This window comes from Gekko japonicus, unplaced genomic scaffold (genome assembly GCF_001447785.1).
Source record: "Gekko japonicus isolate JY-2015 unplaced genomic scaffold, Gekko_japonicus_V1.1 scaffold771, whole genome shotgun sequence".
Lineage (NCBI taxonomy): Eukaryota > Metazoa > Chordata > Lepidosauria > Squamata > Gekkonidae > Gekko > Gekko japonicus.
The window spans coordinates 219,974-241,633 of NW_015165259.1; the positions used below are offsets into that span (position 1 = coordinate 219,974).

The 21,660-nt window shown below is 43.0% G+C and overlaps 1 protein-coding gene across 1 annotated transcript in view; it reads left to right on the top strand.

Annotated features, from left to right (window-relative positions):
- PTPRF (protein tyrosine phosphatase, receptor type F) overlaps positions 1 to 21,660 on the top strand; it is a 670,152-nt gene that overhangs the window by 150,919 nt on the left and 497,573 nt on the right. Inside the window, exon 2 of the mRNA XM_015410174.1 lies at positions 7,870 to 8,028. Within this exon, the coding sequence (XP_015265660.1) occupies positions 7,947 to 8,028 (82 nt within the window). The 5' untranslated portion in view covers positions 7,870 to 7,946. The remainder of the gene's footprint in view (positions 1 to 7,869; positions 8,029 to 21,660) is intronic.

The window sequence follows — 21,660 nt, forward strand, 5'->3', positions numbered from 1 at the left end:
ATTAGGATAAACAACTCCCACAAACTTTCCCGCCGTTGAATACATTATACAAATACAAATACGTAACATCCTGTTTGCTAACAAACAACATTTAACTCTGTAATGACTGAAGTGTAAACAACTTGCACTTTCAACAAAAATCGCTTCCTGACCCCAAACTGACGATCAGCATTTCCCTGGGCGTGTAAGAAAGGGCCACAAGAACTAAGCACTGAGGCAACCCTTCCTGCCCTCGTGATCTGCATAAGTTCACCGAATCAGCATTGCTGTCAGGTGGCCATCTAGCCTCTGTTTGAAAACCTCCCAAGAAGGAGAGCCCATCACCTCCAGAGGAGGCACCACTCTACCAGTCAGGAAGTTCTTCCTAATGTTTAGCGGAAAAGTTTTATGATTTAATTTCAGTCCATTGGTTCTGGTCTGATCTTCTGGGGCAACAGAAAACAACTCCGTACCATCCTCTATATGACATCCCTTCAGTACTTGAAGATGGTTCTCATATCAGGTCTCCTCTCCAGGCTAAACATAACCAGCTCCTTCAACCTTTCCTCATAGGACTTGGTCTGGAGACCCCTCACCAGCGTCGTTGCCCTCCTCTGGACATGTTCCAGCTTGTTTATATCCTTCTTAAATTGTGGTGCCCCAAACTGAACACAATACTCTAGGTGAGGTCTAACCAGAGCATAATAAAGTGATACCATCACTTCGTGTGGTCTGGACACTATACTTCTGTCGATATAGCCTAAAATCGCATTTGCCTTTTTTGCTACGACATCACACTGCCAACTCATGTTCAGTGTATGGTCTACTAAGGCAAGATCCTTTTTGCACGTACTACTGCCAAGACAAGTCTCCCCCATCCTATAATTATGCATTTAATGAACTAGAGGCTGACTTACTCATCCTCCTTTATTGATGACCTCCCAGTCAGTATGATTGGCTTCAGTGGGGTGTGGAGTTTTGGCCTAAGCTAGCTATTTAGGGCTCCTATGAACAGGCCCCCACTCTGAGAGGTAGCAGGCCCAGCTCCAGTGCCAAAGTGTCTGGAACAAGGGAAGTTTAGCAGGCGTGCGAGTTTAGCAGACGTGCGAGTTCAGCAGACGTGCGAGCTCAGCAGCAGGGTGAGGAAGCGAGGGCACTTGTCTCTCCATGTCTCTGATAGGGTAAGCACACTTTCCACAAACAGATCTACATAAATGGGAAAATTATTAAAAAGATTTTTTAAAAGCAATTATGAAGGTAGAATGCCAGCGGGGGGTTGGGGGCCATCCAGTGTATTGCACTGAGTGCAACATGTATGACTGTCTGCCATCTGAACCGAAGTCATGAGGGTGTGCTTGGTGTAAGGAGCTCCTGGCTATCAGGGAACGTGTTTGCTCCCTTGAGGTCAAAATGGCTGACCTGGAGAAGCAGAGACAGTCAGTTAGGCGCACATTTAGATGTGTCCAAGTTCAAGAATGGCAGCCCTGCCACTTTCAGGGAGCATGAGGGTCAAGGGAAACATGATGGCACTGTGCTGAAGAAAGGGAGAGTGTTCCCTCAGAGGAGACCCCTTCTTCAGTTGGTGAACAGGTATCCTTTCACACCAAGGAACCATCCCTGGATGGGGAGGGAGGGGGGCTCTTGGGAGTTGGTGATTAGATCCTTAGGCATGTAGATAGATGGGTTTCAAATCCACATACTGACTGCATGGTGACTTGCCTGCCTGGTGCAAAGGTTGCAGACATTATGTGTGGTCCAGATAGGCTGGTAGACAGTGCTGGGAAGGAGCTAGTGGTTGTGGTACATATTGGCACCAATGATGTGAGGAAATGTAGACATGTGGTCCTGGAGGAAAAATTAAGGTTGCAAGGCAAGAGACACTTCTTAGAAGTGCTGCCTGATCCACACACAGGGGCAGCTAGACAGGCACAAATAAGGAGTCTCAATGCATGGATGAGACTATGGTATAGGGAGGAAGGGTTTAAGTTTATTGGGATGCTTTTTGGAACACAAGCAGGACCTGTACAAAAGAGATGGCCTCCACTTGTCCCCAGAAGGAACCAGACTGCTAGCACTTAAAACCAAAAAAGTGGCAGAGCAGTTTTTAAATTAAATCCTGGGGGAAAGCCGACAGGAGATTAAGTGTCTTCGGTTCAGGATGGCTCATCTCTAGAGATGAAGGGGTACCTGTTACTGTTCTAGAGAGAAGTTGATTAGGACTGGATACTGAGAAGTGACAAACAATTGACTGCCTTGCAAGGTCTAGAGGCCACAGGAGTAAGGTTGCAGGCCCAACGTGTCTGGGGAATTATAGGTGTTCATATGTAAATGCTAGAAATGTCTGAGGTAAAATGTGGAGCTGGAATGCTTAGTTTCAGAGGAGAACATAGATACTGAGGGCATTTCAGAACCTTGGTGGGATGAGGTTAAACAGTGGGATACAGTGATACATTATTTTTCTGTAAGAACAGCGCCAAGTCTCTGAATTTCTTTCTCTTTTTCCTTCAAATGGAATGTCCTTCAAAACTCTTATTTCTTTGTCTTTAATTTTCAGGATGGCTCCACTTGTTGCTTTCAATATTTGGTCTCTTATTTGTCTCCTGGAGAATCTCACCACAATCTCGCCGGGCAGATTATTCTTTCTTATGTAGTCAGAATATGACCTATAGATCGTATCTATTTCATTTTTTAAAAAAATCTGCTTTTAAATCTGCAACCGGACCCAATGCCTCACACATAATTTGCTTCAAGTCTTCTCCTTTTGCTTCAGGGACCCCCTGAAATCTTAAGACATAGCTTGCCTTTTCCATTTGCAGCTGTAAAAGTTGAGCCTCGTCAGTTGCTCTCTTTTTTCCCATCACCTGCATTTTTTTTTTAAGCTTCTGGGGGTTGGCATCCACTTCTTTGAGCTCTTGCTCCATTTTCTCTTTTTGGTAGTTTCATTCAACTGGCTTTGTTGTGCATTGAACTTCTTATGGAGTAATTTGTTCCAGCAGAGGGTGCAGAGCCTCAGTCAGCATTCTTTGGAAGTGTATGGTACTGTCCTGTCTAGGAACAGAACTCGCTGGACTGACATTTCCAGCAGGGAACTTCAGTTTGGGTTGCTTATCCGTCCCTCCTTGGAGGTGCCATGTTTGAGAGTTGTTTACTTTTTAGAAAAAGTTATCAACGTCTCAAGATCCTTTAGAAACACTTGGTAAATTCTCAAAAGTTCCTTATTATAGTTAATTCCATTTTATAATCCGCCCCCCTTATAACCAATGTTCCCTCTAAGCTGTGAAGTCCCGTGAGCAAAAATTCCACTTTGTGAGCTACTGGCATTAAAGTTCTGAGCAAGTGATTTAGCTGCTGCATCAATTAGTTTGCTCTGGAGCCATCCTTCCTGAGCTAAGACAAAAATGTGTGAGCTGGAGGCTAAAAAACTGTGAGCTAGCTCACACTAACTCAGCTTAGAGGGAACACTGTTTATAACTTCATTTAACAGTTCAGTTTTTTTTTTTTCGAGGGGGACTTCTCCCCCCCCCCCGGTTCTGTTAACGGGAGACTTTGAGCTTACTTTCTGGTGTCTTTGCTTATACAATCAATCACATTACAGCGTAGAGCTCGCCTTTCACAATTAACTCACCCGGCCACCAAGCACTTGTCCCGGTGTGCATCCCCACGTCCATTTCTGGAAATCAGCAGCGGGACCATAGGGGCAGGGATTGGCCCCCATTCGCCAGCCATTTGCCGGAGGAAGGGCCCTCCAAGCGCCCCATGGCTAGGAGCCCAATGCAAGGGCTTCGGGGGGGATGCATACCATCACACCCCCTCCCATCCGCCGATTCAAGGCATGCATCTCCCGGAGCTCTGGAAAAGCGTGGCTGCCATTGAGGGAGCCAAAACCGGAAACCAGGCTGTGAGAATGTGTGACTGACCCAAGGTCACCCAGCAAGCTTCCGTGGCAGAGTGGGGAACTGAACCTGGGTATCTCAGATCCTCGTCTGACATTCTAACCACTATGCTGTGCTGGCTTATCTACATATCCCCCTTCTCTCTATCTTGTTTTAATGTTTTTTATTGTTGGTTGCCTTGGGGACCCTAAGTTGGGTGCAAAGGTGGCATAGAAATGTTTAAAATGGTAGTTGTGTATCTTGTTGGATGCTGTCTTCAGTACTGTGTTGCATGTATGTGGAAGGCATTTAATTCTCACCTGAGTTCGCAGGGCTCTTTTTGTAGCAGGAAGTCCTTTGCATATTAGGTGACACACTCCTAATGTAGCCAGTCCTCCAAGAGCTTACAGTAGCCCCTGTAAGAAGAGCTCTGTAAGCTCTTGGAGGATTGGCTACATTAGGGGTGTGTCGCCTAATATCCAAAAGCAAAAATGGCAATTACTTAAACATTTGCATTTTAGAAGAATATAAATATTGTCTGGTGACAACCTTAGCTTATACAAAGTAACAATAATTGAGAAATCATCCATTTGACTCCTAGAACCCCACTAATCTCTGAGAGCAGGCAGAGTAAGAATGTCATTTAAGGTATTGGCTTCTCTTAACCAAGGTGGGTGATTTATTGGGCTATTAGCACTGAAACATTTCAATTGATTCATAACACCTGGCTTTTAATTGATCTGTTAAATTTAAATACATTTGCAAATTATCAAAACTACCTTAGTAGAAGTACCGTTTAAAGGATGTTGAACCAGAGGGAGGAGGGGGAAGCGAACCCCATGTGAGACAGGAGCTGCTATGGGGAAAGGAAAGGCTGGTAGGATCCCACCCAGTGGTTTCAGCTAAGGACTGCTTGTTTGTTGCCTGCAGTAAAATTAGGTCTGCCAGGCATGGTAACCAGGGGGACATGGGGCATGGAGGTATGGCCATTGGCAATGGTGTGGCATCACATCTGGGAAAACCCAGAAGTGACATCACATCCTTCTAGGAATTGCTGGAAACTCTAGCTTTGTAAATACACTGGCAGGAGAAGCATCTTTACGTTTTAAAAAATCAATTCTAACACGTGGAATGGCGAACCAGTTAGACAATGTGCCTTTTGATCTCAGTATCACTAGTTAATTGGGGAAGAGAGCAAATTTTTATTTGCTGTTAAAGCTTTAGTTGATATATCTACCAATTAAATTGATTACATTTTACAGTCCTAGGGATTGAAGGGATTAAATGATGATGGAAAGAGCAGGACTATAAAATGTCATTTATGCAACTTGAAGTTTATAAGATTGTTTTTGGTAGACTTCATAGCCACCTTGATCCAGAAAAAAGTAATAAATCTGGGCAGCCTGAAATCAGATTTGAATTATTTTCCAAGCAATAGCTGTAGCTATGAGGGAAGCTCAGTTCTTCTAGTGAGGATTTTGTGTTTCATATGTATAGGCTCAGTTTACACATAAAGGTAGAAGGAGGAGGAGATTGGAGTTATATCCCACCCTTCACTTGGAGTCTCAGAGCAGCTTGCAAACTCCTTTCCCTTCCCCTCCCCACAACAGACACCCTGTGAGGTAGGCGGGGCTGAGAGAGCTCTTTCCAGAACTGTCCTTGAGAGGACAGCTCTGACAGAACTGTGGCAAGGTAAGCTGTAGTTTGGCTGTTCAGGCCCAAGGTTTGTGCTTGCTCTATTTCTTCCCCTTGTATTTCTATTCACTTTATAATTTGCAGCCATTTGCTGGTATATGAAAATAAGGCAAATGATCACTTGCATGCAAAAATCATAGTTTACCTGGAAACAATGTTTTGCACAAATTGTAATTTGTCAAATTCACTTCAGATGTAATGGAAGACTATGAGGCTGGAGCTTGGATCTTATAGACCACTGGCAGAAGGCTTCCACAGTTACCAATCTTGCCCATTTTCTCTTTGACCAACAGGTGCATAAGTTCCCTGAAAAACCAAATGGAGGAAAGCCAGCACCCTATCCCTCTCTTGTTCTGTCCTCAGAAGGATGGAGAAGGGGGCAATTTTATCTGCTGCTTCTTCCTTACTGCAAGCCATACATACCTCATGGCATTTTGCCCACATATCTCCCCTGATCCTCATCATTGGATTTTCAGGGATATGCAGGAGAGAACCTGCAGTGCAAACCTGCAGCACCTTCTCCTCACAGTTCGTAGCATTAGGAATGTTATGTCCAAACTGATACAGTACTTCTGAACTGGGTGTCATTTTCAGAACAGGTGGTGCAGTATCTTGTTACTACCATTTGGAGAAAAACCTTGCCTTGAGATGTTTTATTTGTGAATTTGCTTGAACCAGTGCTCTTTGTATTCTCTCTTAAGCAAGCTAGTTGGTTGATCTGCCTACAGGGTCATCTGTATGCACATGGTAAAATACACATAGACATTTGTCCCATATTACAGTTTTCTTATATGGAAATCTAGTGAGAGCATTTTATTTGCTCGAGCCCACACCGCTGGCATTTTACAACTAATCTGTTCACTTGATAGGGGTGTAGCAGAGCAGACACACATAGGCGTATGGTTCCAGGTCATTTTTCAGTCCCGGAACAGTGATGTCATGAGCAAGAACCCCTGGCTGAGAGAGATGTGCTTAAAAGCAACTGGTGCTCTCACCCTCTGAACAGTAACTCCATCCTGGGATTTGCAAGAGTTGTGTTTTTAGGAGTTGGCTATGTCATAGAATTTAAATGCACACACAGCCAAACTTAACCTAGGATCTGCCTTACTTATAAGGCATACTTCACATACAAAAAGATGGAACTGACAGTATTTTCTGCCTTAAAAAAAAAGATTCCTGAAAGAACCCTACAAAGTCTTCGTTGATCAACACAAATTCAAATGCCCCATTTATTTATTTTCTGTGTCCTCCTGTCTAGACCCCCCCTGCAAAATCTATTTGTTTCATTCCTCCCAGGTAGGAAAAGTTGAATTTTTAAGATGCTGAAAGTTTTTTGAAAAATATGAAGACAAAATACTGTTTTTAAATGTTTGTGCTTAGTGATGTTGGAAATGCAGAAGGCACGGTTTTTGGGTGAAAATAGTGACTGAGGTGTGTTGTGCCTTGAATACTTTCAGAAGCACAGTATATAGATGTGTGTATTATTATTTACAATAACAGTATCTTTGATAGCTTTAGAAGAAGATCAAACTCATGAATGGTAGATCTCTCAGGTACTAACCACCACGATAGCTCAGTGGAACATTTATGTTCAGATGCAGGATACCTCTGGGGAAGAGGTGGGCAAGAAAATAGGGATTTGCCTTTGTACACTGGCTTGTGAGCTTCCTAGAGACATCTGCTTGACCACTGTGTGAAACAGACCCTTAGTCTGATCCAGCAGGGGTTCCACATACAATATCTTGGTGCAGTCCTTGAAAACAGCCCTGTGAGGTAGGTCAATATCCATGTATGGTAAAAGTGGTTTGCCTTGGGCCATATAGCAAGTGCATGACTGATGCAGACTGATGAACCTTCTGTTTAGCCATTGTGGTGAAGTAACTCATAATCTGATTCTGTTTACTGGAGCAAGCAAATTTGGATGGTATTTGGGTTTCATATTGGTACTTAACTTCTAAAGTGAGAGTTGTTGACATTGGTGCTCCATCAGGGACATTCCCTAATCTTGGTTTAGTCACTTACTCTGAGGATCAAATCCTCTTTTCTTGTTGTGCAGTCTTGCTGGAGAGTGGCGGGTGTGTGTGTCAACAACGAAACCCCCCCCCCCCGTCCCATGGAAGAGAAAAATGTGAAGTAAAATGATGTGGCTCCTTTAGTAGGGGTAGTGCAGTGGCAAATACCCAAGCACCCACCTGTCCATTTTCACTTATTTCATGATATATGTAGTCTTAAGGCACCTGCCTATTAGAGTAGGGTTTTCCCCCCGAGGTATGTTATTTGCTTGGGATCTGATGTATTTTACTTTTTTCTCTTTGGTTTGCAGGATTAAATCTGTATCCGTGACTCTGGATGTATTGACTGCTTGCCTTGGAGTAAAGGTGACTTGCTCTTCTTTGGAATATGGTGCCTACTTTCAGCATCCCAGTATTTGTTGTGTCAGTGGTGGTTCTCTGCTGTTTGATGTCACCAACGGAGGCAGATAGTAAGTAGAACTCAAATGGAATGTTTTATGGCTAAGAAAATTTCAGCAGACTTTGTCCATCAAATGTTAAATCTCACTGACCTAAACTATTTGGAGTTGAAGCAGTGGGTGGGAAGCACCGTTAGTTGCACGACATTTGTTTGTTGTCAACATGTTTGATGCTGGAAACAAATCACAAAATGATGGGAGGATATTGAATCCTTTCATTGTTTTACTAGATTTCAGGTCGTCTTGGATAAGAGAGGGTGGGCAGTGCTTCATTTCTTATCACGGCTGAGATCCTTGTTTCAGTCTAAAAACGTATCTGCTTTATTTTTTTACATTTTGTTTCTTGCACCATGTAGTATTGGCTGGAACAGTAAATACATCTTCCATGTTTTATATATGATTTTATATAGACCCATTATATATATTTTTAATTATCTTATTTATTAGCTTAATTGTACTAATAATTTTACACCTTATTTACATGGGAAGTGTTCTTGCTTCTTTCTGCATCTGTCTTTGTGGATGGATGTATATGGACAGGGCTTTGGACCTAGGAACCTGCCTCAAAATTGAGGATCATCCATACCAAATACATTTTTCCTCTGTCATGTTAAGCATCAAAGTTATGACAACTGGCCTGGAGAAAAATATCAGGTGATGTTATTTACCTCCATGCCACAAAAAGCTTCAACAATCCATTTCTACACATTAATCCTCTATTAAAGGGACAGGACATTTTTCTCCACACCAGTTGGCAACCCTAAATCCAGCAGGTAAGGCCCTGCTTTAAGAGGTTAGACCGTCTGTTAGTTGTGAAGAGCAGGGCCTTTACTGCAGTTGGTCGAAGGTTATGGAATGCCTTCCTGAATAAAGTGTAGAGTTGCTCTTCCTTAACTTCTTTCAGATGAGCTGCAAAATGTTTCTGTGCATGTGAGGATATTTTCCTGAAGAGGCACAATCCAGGAAAAAACATTTGAAAACCTTGTAATCAAACTGTGGACCTAAACTAATAGGATCCAGCGGGATAACTCTGTTGAGTTAGCATCAACAAAAGCAAGAGTCCTCTGGCACCTAAAAGATATGTATTGTGGCATAATTTTTTGAAGATTCAAGCCTCTTTTGTTTAGGCAAATGTTGTAAGAAAGGCCAACTGTTATCACTTGTCTGGTGTATAACTAGAACAGAAATAAAGGAAGATTACCCAAAAACTATCCTCTTTTCAACTCAAGTGTTATTGCAGTGAACAGAAGTTGGATATTAACTATGTGAAGACGAAGGTGATGGCCTTTGGCAGGAGACCCAAATTAAGAAAGTGGAGTGTAAATGGCCAGAACCTTGAACAGGTAGCTAGCTTTCGCTATCTAGGCATGATCATCCAAGCCTCCGGCTCTAAGACTGCTCATAGTCAGGCAGCAGCATGCTCGGGAGAGAAATCTACCCACGGTATACTCAAGTTTTTCCGCTCCCAAGGGGGATACTTTGTACCAGCAGCTTTAAAACTATTCAAGGCTAAAACACTAGCCCAGATGCTTTATGGGACGATGCTTGGAGCGCCTTCCTCTTGCTATGCTCCCTTAGAGCTAGTCCAATCGAAATTTTTGAGAGCAGTGCTCCAAGTTCCTAGGTGCGTCTCCAATGCAATGGTACGGCTAGAGACCGGGATGCTGAAAGTTGAAGCCAAGATTACCTTACACTCTATCTTTTATTGGCTAAAGATTAATTTAAATCCGTGTGGCCTAGTGCCCTTGATTCTGACTGATGCCTTTAAATCCGAATGGCTGATTTCTGTTTATCGGAAAATTTCACTCTTGGGTTATTCTCCACAAGCGCTTTTGGAGATGGGCGGCGATCGAGCTAAGTTAGCAATTAGGCAGAGGATCATGGACACCGAACGCCAATTGGATCTACAGGTGACTCCTACCGTTATAGCGCCAATTAGTAGTAAATTCATCGCAGCACAAGCCCCATATTTAGCCGTGCTGGAGTCACATAAACTTAGGAGGGCATATACTTTGGCTAGATGCTCTGCCTTACCCACTGCAGACCTCGAGGGCAAATTCAAAAAACTTCCCCGAAAAGAGAGGTTATGTATGTGTGCGTCTGGGAAGATCGAATCCCAGGAACACGTGTTCCTGAGGTGCCCATTATATAATGAGGATCGTACAAAACTAATCGATCCTTTTCTGGCTGGCACTTCAGACCAGGATAAGATAGAAAATTTGTTTTCTAACTTTGAACATAGAGCGCTGCATCAGATTGCGAAATTCTGCCTACTGGTTGTAAAAGCTCACCAGTGTTCTGGTTGTCACTTGGGTTAGGACTGCTTGTTTTTAATTCTATTGCCATTTTTGCCATTTTTATCATTTTTATTCTTTTAACTGCGTTTTATTGCAGCATATTCTTAAGCTTGGTTTTAGTGATCAAAACGATTGTACAAATGTTGCCTCTTTTTAACCCTGTTGTATTTTCGGTAGTTTTATCATCCGGTTATTAATTATTTTTTTAAGGTTTTATATTGCTGGCTATGCGCTGTAACAATAAAATTCATTCATTCATTCAACTCAAGTGTGGAGTCCTTTAAGGGGTGGTGGTAGATAGATAGAATAGAAACCCCCACTTCAGTTATTCACTAAATCAGGATCATAATCATGTATGTATAATTAGTACACCAAGCCTGAATATAAATCTACTCACAAAATTGTATTATTTATACTCTGAAATATTCCAACACCACTGAAAGTTGGCTTGAAAACAGAAAGACTTGTTTTTTCCTCTCCAGACCAGGTTTCTCTGTCTGTGCCCCCCCCCCCGGGGCGGGGAGTCACTTACCTTTGCCCCCCACCTTTGCTTGCCTTCAGCTGTCTCTGCTGCAGAAGGGAGTAGAAGCTGACTTCTGTGTGGTGGTGGCAGTGCTTCTAAGCAGACTAGGAGAGCCAATAGAAATTGATCTCTGTTTGCCACAGAGCTTGTATCCTAGCAACAAATTAGCTCTATGCTAGGAGTTTTGCAGGACATTCCTTTTAAGGGCTTACTCTCTGATCCACCAGAACTCTAGGTGCCAGGAGCAAACTTCAGATTACAATGCAACCTGGTGCCCAGAACTGTCAAGGCTTTTGTATGTACATATACATACATAAGATATTTATTTACTCACATATATCAGAGGCTGATCAGCTTTGATAGAAGGAGAAGAAATGAACAGATGTCCTTTTTGAAGGGATATGAGCATGTAGTATTTAAGATGTAGTGCTGTGATGATTTTTGTAAGACATTTTCCTATTTTGTTTTATTTTCTACTGCTTTGCTAGTTAATCCACAAGATCTGTTTTTGCTTTGAATGATTGATATACATTGCACTCATGTGTTCAGAGAATTGGTCATAAGATAATTCAGAACCCAAAATTATATAAGTAAAACTGCACTGGTGGGTTGAATTTCTTGTCAAGGCAGCACCTATAAATTAGGACTACCTCTGCCTGAGCTGCATTCTTTTCTTGCTGTGTTTATAAATAGGGCTGAGCTGAAATGACGGGATGCTATTTGTGAAAACTCTTACCATCCAACAAAAGCTGTCCCCTTTTCACAAAGGTAAAAGCTGTGGTCAGAGCAGCAGTGTTTGCTCAATCAGAGTGAGGCTAGCAAGCATTACACTCATTCTGAATTGGCTTTTTGACATCACATAACGTAACCTGGCTGTTTGGCTGGAATGTTTAGAACTAAAACTTTTAGGGTGTTTATTTATTTATTTATTTATAGATTCAATTTATAGCCCACCCTTCCTGCTGCGTGGGCTCAGGGCAGCTTACAATCAGGCATAAGCCAACATATAAAGCATATTTAAAGCCATTTAAAATCATTCTACAGTATAATGAAATTATTATTAATAATAAGTGCTCTGGATGTTCCGAGTCGATCTTCCACAAGATGGCGTATTACTGCTGCTCTACCAACTCAGCGTCGTCTATTCCGGGTGGCACTGACGTTCTTTCTTCCAGGGCCAGATAGTGATGGTACAGTGGTGGCGGCTCCTACTCAAACGCCTGGCGGAAGAGTGCCGTCTTGCAGGCCCTGCGGAACTGTGCAAGGTCCCGCAAGGCCCGGATCTCCTCCGGGAGCTCGTTCCACCAGGTAGGAGCTGCCACCGAAAAAGCCCTGGCCCTGGTAGCAGCCAGCCTGGCCTCCTTGGGGCCTGGCATCACCAGGAGATGTTGTGTCCCCGACCATAGTGCTCGCGGGGGAACATACGAGGAAAGGCGGTCCCTTAGGTATGCTGGACCCTGGCAATATAGGGCTTTGAAGGTAAGAACCAGCACTTTGAAGCGAATCCGGTACGCTATCGGCAGCCAGTGCAGCGCTTTCAGCACAGGCCGGATGTGGTCCCTACTAGGAAGACCCACCAACAGCCTGGCTGCAGCATTCTGCACCAGCTGCAGGCAGCTTCCGGATTTGCGACAAAAGCAGCCCCATGTAGAGAGGCCAACACCAGCATTCTGGATGGGGTCAAGAAACTAACAAGGAACTAGTGACGTTGGTATAACACTGGCTATATATGTACTCTGGAATGGGTGGTTAACCTTTGCTGCAACTTTTTGTACTAACTGAATTTTCTAGTGCAAGGCAGTGTTTCAAAAATATTATTATATATGAGTTTACTCATATATTTATACCCCATTTTATCCTATGTTGGAAGCACCTTAAATGCATAATCATAAAAGCATATTAAGTTAGAATCATAAAAAAACAGGTAGTATATTAAGTTAGAATCATAAAAAGAACAGGTAATACCAAACACATACTGAAACTTGTGCTAAAAATGGTTTAATTGTTTATGGTATTGGATTCCTAGGCCTGATTGCTAGCAAAGCCTCTGTAAGTAGTTGGGGTAGCAATGGATGGGGATAGCAAGCATTACCTCTACAAGTACAGGGAAGAGCCTGTTCAGTGCTTAGAAAAGAAGAGTTGGTTTTTATACCCTGCTTTTCTCTACCCTAAGGAGTCTCAAAGCGGCTTACAATCACCTTCTCTTCCTCTTCCCATAATCACCTTGTGAGGTAGGTGGGGCTGTAAGAGTTCTGAGAGAACTGTGACTGGCCTAAGGTCACCCAGCAGGCTTCATGTGGAGGAGTAGGGAATCAAACCCAGTCCTCTGCTCTTAAGCACTACAACACACTGGCTCTGTAGAGCTGTACATCTATCTAATTTTTCTCCCATCTTTCCTCCAAGGAACTCAAGGTGACATATATAGTTACCCCTTCTTTTATTTTCTCCTTAGAACAGCACTGTGTGGTATACTAGGTTGAGAGTGACTGATCCAAGGTTATTCAGTAAGCTTCATGCTGGAAGGAGATTTCTCTCCAGTTCCAGTCCAACATTCTAACCGCTAGACTACCCTCGGGATGGTATTAACTCTTCGGTATTGCCTGATTTCCAGGAGCAGGAAGAATTCCAGTGAGTGAGACCTACTGCAAGACATTCATATACTAATATAACAGGACAAGATCTTAAGAGGGTGGTACATTTATGGAAGGGGAGCTCATTTTTTACCTCAAGGCAACTGCTGTAAAGACCTGCCACTGACCTTACGTCTTTATTTGAAGGGTTGTGGAGCACAGTCTCTCCACCTATTTTTAAAGGTTATTGGGGAAAAGCACTATTAAGATTAGTTATATCAGGCCATGAAGGCGCTTAGAATCAGAACAGGATCCAGAGGCTGACTGGCAGCCAGTGCACCTGCTGCACAATCCATTTTATACACTTTTGCATTTTGTACCTGTTAGATGAGCTGTGGTGCTCTGTACTAGGTGCAGCTTTTGGACAAAGAAAGCTTCTCTTAGTATGCATAATATCTCATCTGGATTTGCTTGAGCTTGGCCCATATCCACCAATGATCTCCAGTGTGGCACCTGACGATGCCATGGTCCCTGCCAATGTGTTTCCTGCTGCCTGCGTCCTCCTCCCCCAAAGTATCTCTCCTGCAGAGCAAACAGCCAATCCTCACTTTCCTTTACTTCATTGAAGATGCTTCAGAAGAGCTCAGAAGACAGCACCTTTGTAGGGAATATCCATTCAGAAAGAGTATCGTAGATAGATACTTGCCTTGGAGTCTTCCAGTGTTTAGTGATTGGTCCCTGCCCCCATGGCAGCCATTTTGTGGTTGGCTGCACCAGTTTTATTCTTGAGCACAGTTGTCAAATTATTGTTTCCTGATCGGTAGGGCAGATTTGTACAGAGCTGCAGACAGGGTGACCTTTCACCCTTCTGAACCACACAGGTTAACGTAGAGGCTCCTTGCATATGATGGTTGGTTTAGCCTTGAAGTGCAACTCTGCATTCCAATTTTTCCCTTATCCATCCTCAGTGGTACTCTTGATAACGGTGATACTGTTCAGAGCAAATTGGTCTGAATCACTGCATTAGAGGACAGAATGGAAGTGCATCAGCTGCAATTGGCAGCACTGCTGAATGTTGGCAATTTCATTTTTCCTTGCTGTCTGTTTGACAGGCAGGAATCAGTGCAATCAAATGCCCAGTTAAGTGCTAATGCTACGTGGAGATGGAAATTGTGTGTTTTACAGGAAAGACAAATCCACCGAAACATCGTACAGTTGTAGCTGTCTGTTTTTGGCAGAAGCAATGTGCTGGTGAATAACAATACAAAATAGTTACTCCAAAAGGGGAATCTAGAGAGGAACTGAGATCTCCTGTTTATTTGTTTTAGAAATTTGGAGACAGCCTTTGTATTGTTGATGAGAAAACACCATCTGTACACACATAACCTTCACACACACATGTGCGCGCCCCCCCCATTTGACAAAGAAGGCCTTCCTCTACTTCTCTGAAGTCACCAAAAAGTACCATTGAGGTGTTGAGCCCAATTAATATCTGCTAAGTGCTTTGGGTTTCTCTGTTACAATGTCATAGTGTGGAATAGAGCTATAATTGGCCTAGGTCCCTGGGCTTGGTGAGAGAATTGTGTCTAGAAATAGAGCATAATTGATAATGCAGCAGGGTGGCACATGGTTCAGCTGTGCTGTGTGTATATCTGACAGCAAACTTCCAAGAAACCCAGAACCTCGTGGGTCTCCCATTCTCAAAAATGGTTTTGTTGCTGCAGCGTATTTTAGTGCTGCCGCTCAAGCTTTTTGATGATTAGGCAGCTGTGCATATAGTGGAACATCACAGGGTGAGATAAAAGAAGATTGTTGGAGTGCCATTTAGTGGTTCCGGCAGAGGGGATAAATTCTGTAGACTCTCTGCAGACTAAATTTACAAGGTCCTGACACAGTAGTAGTTGTGAAAATCAGCATGTTGTATCTCTAATATTCCAGATTAGTCAAGAATTTAGTACAAAAAGCACTAGGCTAAGCCAAGCATATTTCTGTTTAGATGACAAACATTCCTAGTGAAAACTGTGAGTGAGGCCTGTGCTGGTACATGCCTAAGACTTCATTTGTAATTTGCTGATGCCAATTTGACAGAATTCTTCCCAATTTTCCTCTTCAGAGTATAGTGGGGAAAAATATTAAATTTTCTCTGATCTGTTCATTTCTGTCAAGGTGACCCTAATTCCATTACAGCATTTTGGAACCGATTCAGGATGATTGTTCTACACTTTCTATCTCAGCTTCTTCATTTTTGTCTTTTATGCGCCCTCTCTGCTTCCCCTTCTGTCAGCTCTTGACTGTGCAGGAGAAAATGGCTTTGCAGATTTCATTTAATGTTCATTTCAATTGTCAAGGAAAAGATACACTTTTGAGGCTTCTGGAATATATTGCTTACAAAAACCCCAAAACACTGCGAATCTTTTTCTGGAAACCAGGAAATGAAAATCAATTCTTTCAGCAGAGGCTATCAGGATTGTTGTGTTTCTCTCTCTCTCTCTCTCTCTCTCTCTCCCCCCCCCCCCTCCTCCTCCCCCTCCCCCCCCCCCCCCCCCCAATCCTCTTATTAGACTTTGTGTTTGAAGTTTTGGCTCTGGCTTCCATTAGCAGGGGGCAGGTCTGGGTGACCCACCAGAGCTGCTTTTTCCCACGCCCAGTGAGTTTCAGGTTATCTCAAACAGAATTTCAAGTCTTTAAAGAAAAAAAGCCACATCACAAATGACCTTGCATGATGGAGGAACAAAAAAGGAGCTTATATAAATGGAGGTGTGAACTAACAGAGGATGTGCTCAATTACCTGCACTTGACTTCTTGGCATCTGGAAAGAACTAGGTTTCCCTGGAGCGTGGGTGGGGCTACAGAAAAGAGAACAGTCTTGTCAAGCCATTTGTATCCCACTATCAGCTGTTTACATGGATCTATATCGTACCTGGTTTTCTGTTGTTATAAAGAACAGTTTATAGTAAGCAGTGCTTCGACCCTTTGGATTCCAACAAATTGAAATCCAGGAAAATGCCAAATATGTGGTGGTGTGGTTTGGAGGAACAGCATTGTAAAGACCTAAACAGCAGAACCATTGGATATAAATACTTTGCAATAAATAATCAATTGGCCCATGTGTGCCCTGTTAGAGTTGCTGGATCCTGTGCAGAATTTTCCTGGGGGCTGGGAGGTAGCAAAAGGATCTGTTGGTGTTTGGCAACCATTAACCTGGCTTGAAGCTTCAGGAAGTTTCAAGGGTTTTGATTGGCTAATGGGTTAAGATGCATCTCCTTCCTTTAAGGTAAAGGGGCTGAAGTGACCTCTTGTTAATGATTATTGCTGGGAAAACCCTCCCCAGATGACACTGGTTGCTTCACAGGATTCAACATTCCTGTGTCACTTCTTCCCTCTTTTCCAGTCATCTGCCTTCACAGGCTTGGATGTCTGGTAATGACCATGTAAAGTGCTGGACTCTCTCAGGGCCCCAGATGTTTTTTCTGACTGTTAGTTGGTAGTGAATTTGATGTTTTTAACTGTCAGAATTCACTGACTTTTGTATTTTAAAAAATCATATAGAACAGTCCCTGTTTGGCTATATTATCATCTAACAGTCTGGACTGAACTTTGGTTTGGAGGTTTGTGCCAGGTAGCTAAGTTCAGAATTTGGAGGGCACATCTTTATGTACAGTTCTGACCTTCTTTTCCTGGGAACGCATCAATTTTGCATTCTTCTTTCTCGAGTTCTCTTGTGCTTTCCAATATTCAGTTCATGAGGACACTGTACCCAAGAACTACCAGAAGTAATCAGTGCTGGGCAGCTGTTTTAAGGTGGAACCCACTTAGCAGTGCTTCTGAATTGCAAGTAGTAAAGTGTGGCTATCAGCAATGATATGTTCCAATATCTTAATCTTCTTCCACATAAAGGTCTGAAGCAATTACATGAAACAAGTTGTAAAGAAAAATCAGTGCAAACATAGAGGGTGGATTGTAGTCTTTGCAATCTGATTAGAGAAGCAGTCTCTGTGAGTAAGCTGCCTTAGCTGGTTCCATCCTTGACATCTCTATGTAATATTTATATATTATAGGTTTTCTGCTAAGAATAGTTTCTCTTCCAAACTTTTCTTTGCTGTATCAGATACACAGCTACTGTGGTGTAGAAACATTTTGACTGTGGGAACATCTGTATAGCAACCTCCCACACTGTCAGCTCATTGCAAACCTAGACATGTGGGAAGTGGAAAAAGCAAGCACATAGAAACAGCAGGCCTCTTTCACCATGTAACAAAAGGATATATCTTGCTTTTGGAATCACAGTTTGTTGTGAGACCATAATTGCCCAAATCTGTCTTTGTTGTGCACAAGGTTTGAGGAATCTCGTGTTGAACTTGCTGCCATTTATAGACTGCCAAGGAGGGCAGATGTGCATTTATTTATATATTTACTTTATAGTACTCCTTTCTTGCAGAGACTCAAGGTGGATTACAACATGTAAAATGGATTCAATAGATTCAGGGCAGACAAAAGGAAGTGCTTTTTTACTCAACAAGTGATTAAAAGATGGAATTCAGTGACAGAGGATGTAACGATGGCTGCAAAATGTGACATAGGATGTCATGATGGCCACAAAATGGATGGCTTTAAAATGGGGTTAGACCAATTCATGGAAGAGGGTAAGTCTATCAGTAGCTGCTGTTACCACAAGTGCCCTGTCTCATTGTTGAGGAAATTAGCTATGAGACAGCTAAGTCCAGAAGGGACCGCACACCGATATATACCAAGGTCCAGTTCAGTAGGAAGACTCTAGATTTAAAGAATTTCCCTGATTACAGTCGCACTAAAGCAACCAAAAATAAAGCAAATATGCAATCAAGAACTACGAAATAAAGAGGTCATGATAGCAATGTTTAGGAGCAATTACGGGGGTTATACTGTCTGTCCAAATGTGCAGAAGTCCATGAAGAGGATAGCGCAAATGGTTAGCATTTCACACTATGGAGAAGGAGGCCCAAAGAAGGGACTTTGGGGGTGTACTCAGACTAGGCGCTCTCAGAGTGCACACTGAGGCGGGGCATGCTCTCTATTTTTATAGGAATTCTGGAGGCGGTCTCCGGGGCCAGAACTTGATGGGATTAATGCCTGTTCATGGTCCTACTGGAGCTGGCTGAATGGGTTTGATGACCATTGATGGGTCACTGATCAGTATCAGAGAAATGGATCAGAGAAAGGGGAAATGGGTCTCTGATCAGTGTCAGAGAGGATCATTGATTAAATTAAGGTTTGATTAGTTTCTCAGTATCCTGAGGGAGGGAAAAGGAAAGATAGGTGCTGAGACAAAGAAGAAGAAGAAGAAGAAGAGATTGGATTTATACCCCACCCTTCACTTGGAGTCTCAGAGCAGCTTACAAACTCCTTTCCATTCCCCTCCCCACAACAGGCACCCTGTAAGGTAGGTGGGGCTGAGAGAGCTCTGACAGAAACTGCTCTTTTTCAAGAACACTTCTGACAGAACTATGGCTTGCCCAAGGTCATCCAGCAGCTGCGAGTGGAGGAGTGGGGAATCAAACCTGGTTCTCCCAGATCAGAGTCTGTGCACCTAACTGCTACACCAAATTTTCCACATGGATGTGGGTGTCACACAAAAGGGGCTATGTGAAGGTTTGGAGACAGAGGAGCTATTCACCAGGTGGCTACTGAATCGCTGTGGAAATGCAGATACTTTACCTGGTGGAACTTGCAATTGTTTCATATGCATACCTTTGCTGGGTGGAAGGGGGAGATGGAGATTGCTTTGAGTGCTGCCTTGTGCAACCTGAAATTGAAACCCTTTTTGCAGAGCTTTGGTTAGCTCTGTGGCACAGGTGGGTCAGAAGTGGGGTGCCCTGCTGTTGGGGTTACCCATGAGTAAGGCAGCACCTCTGGGCTACACTGCTAGGCATGGTGACTAAAGGACGCCTCCATGTTCAGAGCCAGAAAATGTCTGAGTACCAGTGCTAGAAAGCAATATTTGGGGAAGGCCTTGGTCTCTATGCCCTGTTATCGACCTTCTGGAGGAGTACCACCAAGGTAACTGCTTCCTTACTTTCTCTTTCTAGTAATGAATAATGAATTCCTATAAACGGTGTATTCTGGACTCTCTTTCACATAAATGGAGGCCATCCCTTTGGAGAAATATTTTGTCTGCATACTTTTTGCTGATAACATGTTGGTACATATTTGCTTTCAGAATTCTTTTCCCTTTCCTTTTTTAAAAGCAACTCAGGCTTTATTCTTTATTGGTACTGACTTCATTGGTTATTAAACTGTGAGACAGCCCCCCCCCCATGGGGGCACAAGGTTCTTGGAAGGTGGGTGTCAATTTCCATAGACAGGGAGCCCTCTCCTCCTGTAAAAAGATTCAGCATTGTGGCCACCCAAATTCTCAGGCTAACCATGGAAGTTGCAGAGAGGTAAGGAACATACAGGAACTTCTGGCCATAGCAACTTCTCCTCCCACCTGCCACCAGCTAGTTGACTTTGACAGAAACTGAGATGCCGTGTTCTGCTTACTTTTTACTACCAATAATGGTTTGATGCACCAGTCCACAGATCCTTACATTAAGCTACATTAAGGTACATACAAGTGTCTGTATGTGAGGATTCTGCACATTTGCCTGCTGAAGAGAGATAGAGGAATCGTAGAATCATAGAATGTTAGAGTTGGAAGGGACCTTGCAGGTCATCTAGTCCAACCCCCTGCACTCTGCAGGAGTGTAGCCGGAAGATAGCCCTACAACATACTTGAAAGATGGTCGTCCAGCCTCCTCTTAAAAACGTCCAGCGAAGGAGCACCCACCACCTCCTGAGGCAGTCTGTTCCACTACTCAACCACTCTTACAGTTAGGAAGCTTCTCCTGATATTTAGCCGGTATGGACTCCCTTGTAATTTCCACCCATTAGATCTAGTCTTGCAATCCAGAGCAAGAGAGAATAGATCTGCTCCATCTTCTACATAACAGCCCTTCAAATATTGGAAGACTGCAATAATGTCCCCTCTAAGTCTTCTCTTTCCCAGGCTAAACATACCCAACTCTTTCAGCCTTTCCTCGTAAGACTTGGGCTCCAACCCTCTCAACATCCTGGTTGCCCTTTTCTGGACATGCTTGAGCTTGTCAGCATCCTTCCTAAAATGTGGTGCCCAAAACTGAACACAGTAATCCAGGGTGAGGTCTCACCATAGCAGAATAGAGCGGAACTACCACCTCCAGTGATATGGACACAGTGCTTCAGTTAATGCGTCCTAAGATTGCATTAGCTTTCTTAGGAAGCTTAGAAGGCACCTCAGTCCAACCTTTTTGAAGAGAAACTGCTTTAATAGCATGGCACACAGATTTGTTGAGAGAAAACTTGGCCTTTCTGGGACAGATGTCACAGTATTAAAATCTCTTCATCTCAACAGCCTTACTGGGCAAGACTAATGGCTCATCTTAACTGGCTACCCTGTGCCCTTGCAGGAAAGCATACTAATGATGTTTTGAGTTCTGTTGCATGTTTTTAGCTATCGAAGCTTTAATGAGACCCTGAGCATGGAGATTCATGAACCTTGATTGATAGCAGTTTACTTATTCCTTCGTTTATGTAGCATTTTCAGGGTGCATAGTGCATAGAGTCCGTTCGCAGGGAGGGCGGGGTAAAAATGTTAATAATAAATAAATAAATTCACAGAGTAACAGAAGCAAAATATGGATCCAGTGCAAACTAAATTCAGGCAACAGGGTGTGGAAGAAGAGAGTGAGTCAAGCAGTAGCAAAGGATGAAAGCAGCAAATGCGGTTACATTGTGTTTAATGCTTTAAAAACTGTTTTCTTTTGCCAATTACTGCTATTATTTTGGTGATTGCAACATGGGCCATTGTAGTTACTGCTGTCTGTCTCTCTCCTTAGACTTTGTACAGCTGGTACTAACGAGGTGTTAATATGATGAGCCTGGAAATAGTGGTTTAAATTATCTTATGATATAAAGAGACTACTGCAACAGAAGATTTAGTTTTGTAAATCGTACTATCTGGTGACTTGATGAAATGGAGGAAGGGAAGGACGTTCCACCATTTCTGGGAACACACAAAGTAATTTTCCTGCACCCCAGGGCTAAAATTTTCCCCATTCCTTAAACTAAAAAAATGTTTGTCACCAGCTGATTTGTCTTAGTTGACCAGCACACCTTATTTGAATGGTAATCCATAGGCACAATTTTGTATTCAAAAACATATTAAAAAACAAAACCAGAAATATACATATGATTTTTT